Here is a 12865-nt window from a genome sequence, read left to right on the forward strand (position 1 = left end):
TATGAGTGACTGACTATCATAAACGATACAGAGCCACCTCCCTGACAATATCGCAGAGACAGTTTTTTTTTTTGGACCACAAAAAAAGATGACCCAATGTTATTTTCCATAGTGAAAATACTTCCGTGAGCCAGGGGATGAACGTGTGACGTCAGGACTTTGGTAACTCTATACCTCTAAAGAAACAAAACAGAAAAATAAGACAGCGAGGTGTTGTGAGCTTGTAGATCTGCTATTTTCACAATATTTATCTGTGGAACCGAGTGCAACTATAAATGTAATGCCAAGTGCAATTCCAAGTGCTTGTCGGGGTGTGGGGGGGTCCCCAGTTCAAATATGATTATTTTGGGGGGTCGCGGGCGCGGCCTGAAAAGTTTGAGAACCACTGTATTGAACCACAGACCCTCATTTTTTATCTCTGGGACCCAGTCTACACTGTAAAATCCTCAGTGTTAATTTAACTCTTGACTGTTATAGAGACCTGTAAGGGGTCATTTTCGTTGCTAACTATCAATCATTTACTGTAGCTGGGGACCCCCCCTGGAACCCCCTCAAGGACCCCTGGGGGTCCGCGGACCCTGCATTAAGTACCACTGGGTTATTATTATTGTTAATGTGTATCGAACGGTTCATATCACTGTAAATAGTGAACATTGGGTAACACTTTACTTCAAGGTCGGGGCTATAATGCATTTAAATCGCATTTATAATGCATTATAATGCACTGATAAGGCCTCATAACTCATTATAAATGTTTATATTGTTGTGCATAACAATGACATAATATGACATAAGTGCTGGTCATAATGCATTATAACCTCCGCAGAACAGCACTTTATAACTACCATCTTATAAAGACATAACTGAACTGAGCATAAACTAACAAACTGACTGAGCTTATAATGCATTATATTATGTCCAGCACTTATAATACTTCATAAACCATGTTTATAAGTTATGCATGGTTATATATATTTGCAAGGAGTGTTATAATGCGTTATAAATGTGATTAATGCATTATAGACCCGAGCTTTAAGCAAAGGGTTACCGAATGTTCTTTTATAGCCACATTTCTGTCCTTTCACACCAGTTACAATCACATTCAGAATGTAAAATAAATTGAAATATGATGTAATAATATTAATGTGTTATTTCCACACATATTACTTTTAGCATTTAGTTTAACTGTTAAAATGTTTTGAACTTGAGAGTGAATTGACTCAAACTTGATGTTTCCACGTAGGCCTGACCTCGACTAAGTCGACTAGTCGACTGGTTAGTTGCGGGGGGTCCGAGTCGACTAAGTGTCTCTTAGTCGACTCTAGTCGACTAAGAGGCCAAAGGGCCAAAAATGTTTTAAATTGTTTTTTGGCCAAGTCTACACCTGCAACCACACGTAACTTCCACTTTATTCTTCTTATTCCTCGTCTTTGTATTGGTATTGTTTGTGTTGGAGCGCCTCAGTGCGGCTGCAGAGTTCATGTGCAACCTCTTCCAGAGAGAGATATAGACACTAGAAACTCTGCTGGAGACAAAACAAACTGTGTAGACTTGGCCCTTTGAAATAAAATGTATTTTGGCCCAAAAAAATAATAATTTTTTAATTTTTATTAGTCGACTGCCAGTCGACTATTGGCAATTAGTCGCCAATTAGAGTCGACTAAACAAATCCTTAGTCGAGGACAGGCCTACGACAACCTGTTTGAACTTGAGAGTGAATTGACTCAAACTTGATGTTTCCATGACAACCTGTTTGAACTTGAGAGTGAATTGACTCAAACTTGATGTTTCCATGACGACCTAGTTGGTAAACAAACACATTTCCTGTCCATCAACAAACATGCAGCGCTTCCCAACCTGTGGCCCACTCATGGGCCGTGAGGGTATTATTGCAAGAGGGACCCCAAATAAATAATTGTCAAAAACACTAAGGCAAAAAAAAGCTCTTGAGGGTTTAATTATTGTTCAAATGAACAATGATGGTGATTGTTTATTGTTTTAATTATTGTTCATATGAATAGTTATGCTGCTTGATTGTTTATGGTTAATAATCTCAGACTAAACGTTTAGAGGTTAAAGGTCAGATTATAATTCAAGCATCTATGTTGGATAGAAACAAACAAACAGATCCAACAGTTTTGAACATTCCAGAAGTAAAATGCATTTTACATCCATTAAACTATAAATGTCATTGTATTGTTTAATATTTTGATAAAATTGATAAATAAATCTTATAATGGAGTCAGTTGTTGTGATTCTAATTATTGCTGCTTCTCGTCATCTTTTATGAAATAATTCATGACATTTTTTATTGCATAGCCAATGTAATGACTCAAGAGATATTAAAGATTATAGTTGGATGCTTTATATAAACTATTTTAGTGTGGAGAGCAGTACAGAGCAGCATCACAACATTTCACTGTTACAAAAATTACTAAAATGCCGTTCCGAAAATAGCAGTATCCATTAAGATTAGTTAACCTACATAAAAAGGATAAATAAAATGCAAAAAGAAAAAAATACGTTAGTTTTTACTGGCCCCAAGTGGCAATCTCAGGAATTACACGTGACAATGTGTGGTTTGAATCCTCTAGGGTTTAACAAACGTTTGAAAACATACTAATAATAATGATGAATAGCATTGTTATGGCGCTTTTCTAAGTACTCAAACTTACTCAAAGCGCTTTACAATGGTTCATTCATTCATATAGGGGGGGGCATTGAGAGGTGGAGCGGCGAACAGTCGACGCCAGCGTCCCCACTTTTCCCACAATCACACACCAATGGTGGCACGCTAGCGCCGACCGAATCATTGGAGGCATGTAGGGTTCAGTGTTTTGCCCAAGCAAGGACACTTCGACATGTGGACAGGAGGAGCCGGGATTCGAACCACTGACCCACGGATCATTGGACGACCTGCTCTACCTCCTGAGCCACAGCATAAAACATAACATTAATTCAACAATTTACTGTCAAACTAAGCAGAATGTTAGATTTTAATAGACTGGTGCAGATTTACAGATCAAACACAAGTTTTAAGTTTCACTGTTGATGCTTCATAGTTCATAGTCTAGTTCAGAGGTCTTCAACAGGGGGTCTGGGACCCGGGGACACGGGGTCCTCAGAGTTACTACAGGGGGCCGCCAAAGGCCAAATCTTTGTGTGATAGGATTTTTTATTTTTTTTACATTAACCACTTGAACCCACTTGAGCATCCTTATTCTGAGTGGAACTTTAGCCAAACATAGCAGATCTACAAGCTCACAACGCCTCGCAGCGCAAGGCGTTGTGAGCTTGTAGATCGGCTATTTTCGGCAAAAAGGTTTGGTGTAGGGGGAAAGTACAGAGTGAAAGGTCAAGTTTACCAAGTAGGCCTATTGGTTTAAGTCGTTAAATGTCTGAAAATACACATTGACATGAATCCAACATATACTGATGATAGTGCTGTCAAACAAGTCTATGACAGCACTTGATTGATTGATTGATTGATTGACATTTTTATTAGGCAAAAGAATGTAAAACAACACATTACATTTATAATACTTTTGTCTAAAAGGTCCGACCAAAAAAGTCCTTGCGGACTTGTTTCCGTTGGGGTCCTTGAATTAATTTCATAGACATATATAGTAGCAACCAAACAGTTCAAAAATCAACATAAAAATACAGAGAAAAAAATACCACTATGTACAAAAAAAAAGCATGAAAAATAAAAAATGTATACAAAAAAAGGGGAGGGGGGGGGGTCGTCTGTCTACAGGGAAACTGGTACTAGCTACTCTTTTGGCCTCCAGAAAGATGAGTTTTTAGGGCTGTTTTGAATGAGCCTAGCGAACTGCATTTTTTGAGGGATGGGGTTAGACTGAAAATGTTGAAGATCCCTCCCTGGTCTAGATAGAAGTTAAACCATTATGAACCACTCTTTAAGAGTTCAAAACATACAGTATGTCAGAAATGTTTATTTGCAAACACAATAGAAACATGTAGGCTATGTCAGAAGTGTTTATTTGTAAACACAATAAAAACATGTATGTCAGAAGTGTTTATTTGTAAACACAATAAAAACATGTATGTCAGAAGTGTTTATTTGTAAACACAATAAAATATCTTTGTCAGAAGTGGGATTTGAACCCACGCCTCCAATCGGAGACCAGAAGTCCCGGTTTACCAGAAGGAGAGAATCCTTGAGTCTGGCGCCTTAGACCACTCCGCCTAAAGAACCTCATACTAAAGATTTACATATTATATTTATTATAATATAATTATATATATTATTCTTTTATACAATGTAATAATATATATTATTTGTTACATATGACATCATCATTTTAAACATTCATTATAAACATTAAGTTTACTTTCAGTATCTGTGGTAGTGGTCACATCCGGTCTAGATACCGCCTACTGTATCCGGTTATTTGGGCTCACACCACTTTAGCGTTTCCGTATCCGTTCTAGGCCGGATATGCCAGATTTGATCCCCGGTCATATTCCCATCGCTCCGCCAAAAAAAGGAACAGATCTACAAGCTATGGACGCATTGCTGCTTGACGCGTCCATAGCTTGTAGATCTGTTCTTTTTTTTGTGCGCATACTCCGGACGCAGTGTTGGAAAAAGTACTCAAATGTTTTACTTAAGTAAAAGTATCAATACTGCAACGTAGAAACATCGTTAATAAGTAAAAGTCATAGGTAAAAGTCCGGAGTTCTAAATGTACTTGAGTAAAAGCATAAAAGTACTTAAAGTACCAAAAGTAAAAGTTCTCATTGTGCAGAATGTCCCATTTCACAAGTTTTCCAAAAGAAATCTTTTGAAAATAGCAGATCTACAAGCTCACAATGCGTTGCATCACGACGCATTGTGAGCTTGTAGATCTGCTATTTTCAAATGGCCGAAATATATATAGGGCTGAAGTGGTTAAAGTAGGTCTGAAGTGGTTAAAGTAACTAAATAAAATAAAGTTGTCAAATGATTGTAGTGGAGTAAAAAATACAATATTTGCCTCTGAAATGTAGTGGGAGTAGAAGTAAAAGTACAGAAAATTGGGAAATACTCCAGTAAAGTAAAAAAAAATACCCCAAAATTGTACTCAAGTCATAGAGGTATGACTCAAGTACAGTACTTGAGTAAATGTACTTAGTTACTTCCCACCACTCTATATATGTATGTGACGCATTTTCCTGTCGGCCATATTATCTCTTCCGCTGGTTTCAAGGGTATCAGAACGCTCTTCATCATGTTCCGTTTGGTTAAAGCAGCAGGGAACCTTTCTGGTGAGAAAACCCATGAATTAAACCTTATTAAACTAATTAAACATTGTTTTAATGTCAGTAGTGTTTGTTTTAACATATATGCGTCATAAGCGTGTCTCCCCTTGACCACAAGGTTAGCCCGTTAGCATGTAGCCTCCTCCAAACTAAAACTGGACAATAACACGCCAACAAGTCATTTAAATGGATTCATGAAGCCGTTAATTGATGTAATTGTTGAATTATTGCTGTCAGTGTGTTTTAGTTGAACAGGTAAATGGAGTGTTAGTGTTGACTGTAGAAGATACAGGCATATCAGTGAGTGTTGTCCTCAGATAACCTGGCACCTTGTTATGCAGCTTTGGAACCTGACTGGTCATAATGGGAAAGTCTTGCATACTAAGACTATTATTAAGTAGTAATATTAATACTATTCATCTAAAATGATATAAATTTGTATTTAATGAGTGGTGTAAAGTAACCAAGTACATTTACTCAAGTTCTGTACTTAAGTAAAATGTTGAGGTATTTTGACTTGAGTATTTCCAATGTTTCAATACTTTTACTTCTACTCCACTACATCCCAGAGGCAAATATTGTACTTTTACTCCTACAATTATTTGAAAACTTTTGTTACTTTCTAGGTTTAGATTCTGGAATACAGAAAACACGTTCTGCTAGCTTCATTGACAGTATTGCATATTAGATTAGTTAGTCTTGCACTTTTCATTTCATGTTTATTTTTGGTTGCAAATTTCTAGTTTATAAAGTTTCGACCCAATATGTCAAGTTTGAGTGTACCAGCCTGGATTATTCTCTTCTATTCACTGTTGACATTTTTTAGCAAAACTAAACAATAAAAGCCTGGAGATCGAGGCTACTGTTGACAGAACTCATTTAAAGTTTAACTAGAAAAGATCCAAACTGTACTAAATGTCTGACAGATTTACTATGTGTTTAACTGGCATCATAAATGGCATTTAAAGTGCAGTGATATTGGTTTGTTAGTGTTAAATAGCGCTGATCGTAGCTCATACTGGCATAGTAGTAATAATAATGTCCTCTTGAAATTTTTGAATCACAATCACTTTTATTGTCACATCACAGGTTTACAAGTGTAAAGAAGTGGGTCAAATAATTTTTGCACAAAACTCCATCATTTGTAGTTTTCAGAGAAGAGAAAATAACGATAGAAATGGGTCAAATATTCCTGATGAGTAGAGTGAAAATATAGGTAACCGGTACGCTCGTCCCCAAAACACGCTCGCCCACATTTGTTCAGCGGACCGCACGCCCCGCCGGTGTGGAACGCTCGCCTCGCTTGGTGAGAACAGACTACAGCCCCTAACATTGTTAAGTTCATAAAGAAACGGGGCGAGCGTGTTTAGGGGCGAAAACGCCACGAGAGGCACCGCCGAGCGAGCTCAGGCGAGTGAGTCACTGTGCCGAACGTTGGTAAAGTCTGCTTCAGCCGACTCAGCTTCGTCAGAATCGTAAATCCCCCCCCCCCCGGATTTGACCTGGGGAGACCGTTCTTGTATTCAAAATATATGCCTATATACATTTTTCATATAATATATCATCATCCTTCGACTGTCGTCGAGATCCTAGATGCCACATCTTTCTGCCGGGTCCTGTCGGCCATTGCTGCTCCCAGTTCTTGGAATGCAAGTCCTGGCTGTGTCCCTGGAGATTGAATCAGGATATGTATGAGGCCTGGTTCCTCTAGATCAGTGGTTTTCAACCCTTCTCATATCAAGGTCCATTATTTATTCGGCATTTGAGCCACGGATTCACCATTTGATGAAATTTAGACTCTCAGACCCAAGACTTCGAATATTTTGTTGTCGTTGGATACGATTTTGTCCACAATTCCATGCTGTATTGATGTGGTACCATAGGAGAGATAACAGGCAAACGTTGATCAAAATAACAATTATTTAATTAAGCAATGCAGATGTACGGGTCCATTTGGTTTCATTTTACACTCCCAAGAGTTAAAGATCTATAAGGGTCCATTTGGTTACCAACTCTCCCATCATTTAGCTGGGGACCACCTGGAACCCCCTCAAGGACCACTGGTTGAGAACCACTGCTCTATATCCGATATTACTTGATCCTTGGAACGGTAGCAGTGACCAGCAAACATTGCTCTTCGATGTGCTACGGTCGATGTTATTGCCGTCAGTTCACCATATATCTGCTCTTTGGTTGGAAGAGTGTTCCAGGAGATGTTTTTATGATGGTGATTTGTGTGTTTACAGGTCAGGCTGTGCGCCAGGTGAGGCACGGCTCCACAGCGCCCACCAACTTCCACCACAAGTATGGCAATGGACTGCTGGTTGGAGGACTGGCGTTCTGTGTGGGTGTCTGGAGTTATGTGAGTTAAAAGTACAATGTACCATGTTTTGATGATGATTATATCATTTACACATACTGATCTATACAGGATATTAATGTATATAATAATGTACATGGTCATATTTAACATCATTATATTATACATCTATAATTTTGATCTTTTTGTAACCGTTAATTGCTCAGGGGAGGGAGGCTGAATACACACACTAAGGTTGGACAATAAGGCGAATATATTGGCAACTTTTTTGGGGGGTGATGTTTGTCATGTTATTTTGCAAATGTAATGGTCTGCCTCCTCGAGAATTCAAATCTTAAGATATAGCCACATTAAATGTTAAGTGCAATACAAAGCGTGCACGAAATGCTAATCAATTTGGGTTCTAATAACGATTATAAGGCACGTTCTTGTTGCACCGATTTCCGATGAACCTAGGCTACAACTGGGGGCGATCGGACCGGCCGATTATCCCGCAGCGGCACGATTTATTATTATGTCCGTCTGATTAAAAAGACAACAAAGGAAACTTGGATGTGTGTTATGCCTATATACGTTGCTGTCCATGGTGCAAACTGCGGTCGGCTTCTCTGCTTCAACTTCACTTCATCTCCTAGCCTGGGATCTTAGCTTAGTCCTGAAAGTAATATCCTATGGAAGTGATTAGTTTCATGTTCATTGTCTAAACTAGTTTTGGTCAAAGAGAAGAAATACAGTGGTCTAGTCTCAGTTCATTGACAGTGCGCAGTCACACCACGTTACTATAGTAACCCAATACTGACACGGCAAGTGTTACAGCCAAATTTATACTTTGTCGTACAGCGTACGGCGAAGTATAAATTGAGCTTTAAAAGACATTAATTAATTTTCTTGCGCCAATATATCGGCAATCTGCGTTCTTTGGGCTGACGGTGACTGATAGGAATATTTTGGCATATCGCCCAACCTTTAACACACACACACACCCACACAGATTGTCGGTGGAAACCTTGTGTGTCCAAAAGCTAGAAGAACCTTCCAATGAATCCAATGTGATTATTATTTAGTCACAGGCTCTAAATGTATTGTTTGTGTGATTGGCAGGTGATCACACAGACGGGCATCACGTGGAACTTGTCACCGGTCGGTAAGGTCATGCCCAAACCCTGGAGGGAGCCTGAGGCCGAGGAGTGATGACCCCTAACCTCTGGACCACCCCACATGACTAGACCAAGACCCCCTGTCCCTGCTGTCCTCTATAATAACACATAAAACCTTATTGTGATGTTTTATCATATAAAACATTCTGACACCTTCATAAAACATTGTGGTTGTACAGAAGAATGTCATGTTACTGTATCATAATAATTAAACTTTAATTGAGATGTTTGCTTCTCGTGTGAATTATCAGGATTAAAGGTACAGTGTTATGTTCTGACCGAGAGGTCATTGCAACCGTAAATAGGCTGCACTCGTTAAATGCGATCTACAGTACACGTGTGTGCATTGACCATTGTAACTGCATAAAATATTCATACATGTGATTGACATTTGAAGTCAAAGAAGGCAACTGCCGATGGACACGTATGTGGATGTTTTTTCTCTGACTTAACTTTTTTTCAAATTCAGAATACATGTGTGGATTATAGGTTCAAATTTCAAAGAGTTATAGAGCTCAAATCAAATCCACACGCTCAACATATCTAGGCTAATATAGATGTACTTTCCTTTACATATCCTGTAGGAGTGAGGATAGAATAAGGACCTGAGACGCAAAAGGTTGAGAACCACTGTTTTATTGTACCGTCGTGCTGTTTACATGTTCGTCTAATATACAATTAATAAAAAAGGTACCTCTGTGTCAATACTAGTTATCACTGAGGCCCTGAAGTATGCACACAATTCTAGTTATTATTAAAGGTAGGGTAAGTTATTGTTGTGGTTCAAACAGGTTAAAGCACTATCTTGTGATAGTAATCATTGCTATAGAGTGCTATAGAGTGTTTGTTCAGTAAGTGTTAAATAGCTATAATATAGAGCTAAATGTAATAACATTAATTATTACATTTGCCTTACTTTTGTGTTACTTCCACAACTCAAATGAAATGCAAAGGGCCTGGGCATAATGAAACATCAAAGAGTGCCACAATATCATTAGCATTAACTATTCTTGACTAATTTCTTTTTTAGCTTATAAAGTTTCAACCCAATATGTCAAATTGAGTAGACCAGCCTGGATTATTCTCTTCTATTCGCTGTTGACATAACTTCATTTAAAGTTTAACTAGAAAGGATCCAAACTGTACTAAAAGTAAAAACATCTGATAGACATCTGATAGATTTACCATGTGTTTAACTTGCATCATAAATGGACCTAGCATTTAAAGTGCACTGATATTGGTTTGTTGTTAAATATAGCACTGTATTGAGTTAAGTGTTACAGTTAAGTTTTGATGTCTGCAGACAACGCTGGTCGTAGGTCATACTGGCAATGTCCTAATAATACTAATGTCCTCATGTTTGAATCACAATCACTTTTATTGTCACGTCACAAGTGTAGAGAAAATAAGGATAGAAATATGTCAAATATTCCTGATAGGAGTAGAGAGAAAATGTAGCACACCAGCCGGTGGGGAAAACTCACCTTCAGACTCGGAATCTACTTGATCACGTCACAGGATTACAGGTGTAAGGTGAACCTGTAACCCCCTAGCACTCACCTCTCCTTGTATGACTTCTTGTTGCTTATCTTTTGATGGATGAGAGTTACACAGATGTGTTATTTGTTGTTCAGAGAGATGTTAGGGTCATTGTTTACCTTGTTTTTATCATTTTATTATTTTCTTTGCACAGTTTACATGACCGTTTACCCTGTTTCATGTTTACTCTGATCTTATACTTGTAAGGCCATTCCACACCAATGCAACTTCTTGCAACATGTTCTAAGTGCAACCATTATCCCTAATGGCAGTTGCAAGGAGTTGCATTGGTGTGGAATGGCTTTAAAACTGTTTTGTTGCAAGGAGTTGTGACTATTGGTGCCTGGCCTTATGTCACTCTGGTTACAATTTACAATGTAGGCATTTATCAGACACTTATCCAGAGTGACTTACTGTACAATGAACAAGGTAAACACATACATAGAATGCAGAGAGATAGTGCCTCAGTAATCTAGGATCACAGGTAAACCAAGAACCTAGCATCAGTCTAAATAATATACAATCTAAAAATAAATAATCTGTACATTGAAAGTGTAGAAACTAGGATGCCAGGTAAACAAATGAACCTGACATCTGTCTAAATAACATGCTATCTAAATTACATTTTACCATAGCATAAGACTGCATGGTCATCAAGGCTAGGGCAAGATAGTTGACCTGGCTGGTTAATAGTGTCTGATAATGTAACTAACCAGTGGTGGAAAAAGTACTAAATTGTTTTACTTAAGTAAAAGTATCAATACTGCAATGTAGAAATACTCTTTCAAGTGAAAGTCCGGAATTAAAAATGTACTTGATCAAAATTACAAAAGTATTGGTATCAAAATGTACCAAAAGTAGAAAGTACTCATTACGCAGAAGGTCCCCCAATTCACAGGTTTTCAAATGTATAAAATATATATAAAATCTTTTGAAAAAAGCAGATCTACAAGCTCACAATGCGACGCATTGTGAGCTTGTAGATGTATATAGGGCTGAAGTGGTTAATGTATGTTTTGTAATAGTAATCCAAATCTACAAAGTAACTAGTAACTAAACTTGTCAAATAATTGTAGTGGAGTACACTATTACTAATTGGAAATCCTCCAGTAAAGTAAAAGTAGGCCTACCTCAAAATTGTACTTAAGTAGGCCTACAGTACTTGAGTAAATGTACTTACTTACTTTCCACCACTGACTGTAACTGCAACTATAATAATGTCTAATGATAATAATGTCTTTACTGTAACTGAGATAGTGAGTTTCAGGCAGTACTACTTGTCAACCAGTAGGTGTCTCTACTCCACACTAGGTTGTAAAATGCTTTTCATTTTCAAGGCATAAAAATACCCCATGTGCTTTTTCCATAAATACTCTTAAGTCATAAATGACACCAAACTCAGCCAATTGCTGCGCGTCTGCGTCAATCGCCCGGCCCACTCTCTCCACCAACCAGCAGGCGGGGTAGAGCCTCGAAGGCCAGTGTTGCCAGATCTGGCGAGAGAAATAAGCATCCAGGTCTGGGAAAACAAGCCCAAAAGAAGTGACTATAAAGCCGCAGTGGCTATTTGAAAATAGCCGATCTACAAGCTCACAACGCGTCGTGATGCAACGCGTTGTGAGCTTGTAGATATGCTATTTTCAAAGAAATTTTGGAGAAAATGTGATTTAAAAATCATTTTAACAACACAAATATTTGTATGGGGGTCCCCTGCCATAAAATATTTTCAGACAAATACATATTCATTTGGGGTCCTTGACATAAAAATGTTTGGTTAAAACGACAGAAGGAAACAAGCCCAAAAAAGCAACTACACTTTAGAAACAAGTCAAAAAAAAAAACAAGCCCCCCACCAAAAAAACTATATTTATCAGCAAGCCCCCAAAAAAAAACATATTTACCACCCCCCAAAAAAACTATATTTACCAACAAGCCTAAAAAAATAACAAGCGATAGTACAAAAAAAGCGGACATGGCAACGCTGTCTAAGCCCCGCCCCCTGCAGTATGTTTCCCCGTCAGAGTGGAGGTCACCTCACTCTGTTCAGGATCAGCAGGATCTCACAGTAATACCACTAAAAACCCAGTTTATAACTAGTAATACTACCTAGCAGGACCTGCCACTATGTCTCTGTCCACCAAACTGACCCTGGACAAGGTGAATGTCAACGGAAAACGAGTCATCATGAGGTAACGTTTCATTCAATATTAAACATGCATGATGTAACGTATAGTTTGATTGTTTTAGTCTTTTTTTCCTTTTTTTTGGTAATAGTTTTATCATTAATTGTTTCATGAATATTAAGTTGAGAATTCTTTTTTTAATGTGTGGATTTATCAAATACAAACATGAGATGCAGATGAAGTGGACATCTTGTTAGCCCTGAAACATGAAAACCACTTGTTCCTGGTTTTTGTATGGTCTCCATTTATAACCCATACATCTACATATACGTTCAGATTTCAAATATAAAGTGCTGACCCCAAAGTTACGGATGTACTTTAGTTAAAGTGCCCTGGTCTAAGTACCCGAATTTTCTGTATCGTTCAATAAAAAACATTTTAATCCGATCGGTGGCCATTTT

General features: G+C 38.0%; 2 protein-coding genes across 2 annotated transcripts in view; both read left to right on the plus strand.

Moving 5' to 3' along the window:
* The first annotated feature begins 5165 nt into the window (after positions 1-5165).
* Positions 5166-8967, plus strand: cox7b (cytochrome c oxidase subunit 7B). The gene is made up of 3 exons (XM_080435269.1): positions 5166-5271; positions 7512-7627; positions 8687-8967. The coding sequence occupies exons 1-3, from the start codon at positions 5235-5237 to the stop codon at positions 8774-8776; spliced, it is 243 nt and encodes an 80-aa protein (XP_080291395.1). The 5' UTR covers positions 5166-5234; the 3' UTR covers positions 8777-8967.
* A 3336-nt stretch (positions 8968-12303) lies between these two features.
* pgk1 (phosphoglycerate kinase 1) overlaps positions 12304-12865 on the plus strand; it is a 28133-nt gene continuing 27571 nt past the window's right edge. Inside the window, exon 1 of the mRNA XM_080435248.1 lies at positions 12304-12470. Within this exon, the coding sequence (XP_080291374.1) occupies positions 12406-12470 (65 nt within the window). The 5' untranslated portion in view covers positions 12304-12405. The remainder of the gene's footprint in view (positions 12471-12865) is intronic.

Source organism: Gymnoscopelus braueri (assembly GCF_963280865.1).
Source record: "Gymnoscopelus braueri genome assembly, chromosome: 8".
Classification (NCBI taxonomy): Eukaryota; Metazoa; Chordata; class Actinopteri; order Myctophiformes; family Myctophidae; genus Gymnoscopelus; species Gymnoscopelus braueri.

What these genes read in the sequence shown, in the direction of transcription:
- cox7b (XM_080435269.1), top strand. Translation starts at nt 5,235, where the DNA reads ATGTTCCGTTTGGTTAAAGCAGCAGGGAACCTTTCTG. An exon ending in AGCAGCAGGGAACCTTTCTG is followed by an intron (nt 5,272 to 7,511) that starts GTGAGAAAACCC and finishes GTGTGTTTACAG; the next exon opens with GTCAGGCTGTGCGCCAGGTG. An exon ending in GTGTGGGTGTCTGGAGTTAT is followed by an intron (nt 7,628 to 8,686) that starts GTGAGTTAAAAG and finishes TGTGATTGGCAG; the next exon opens with GTGATCACACAGACGGGCAT.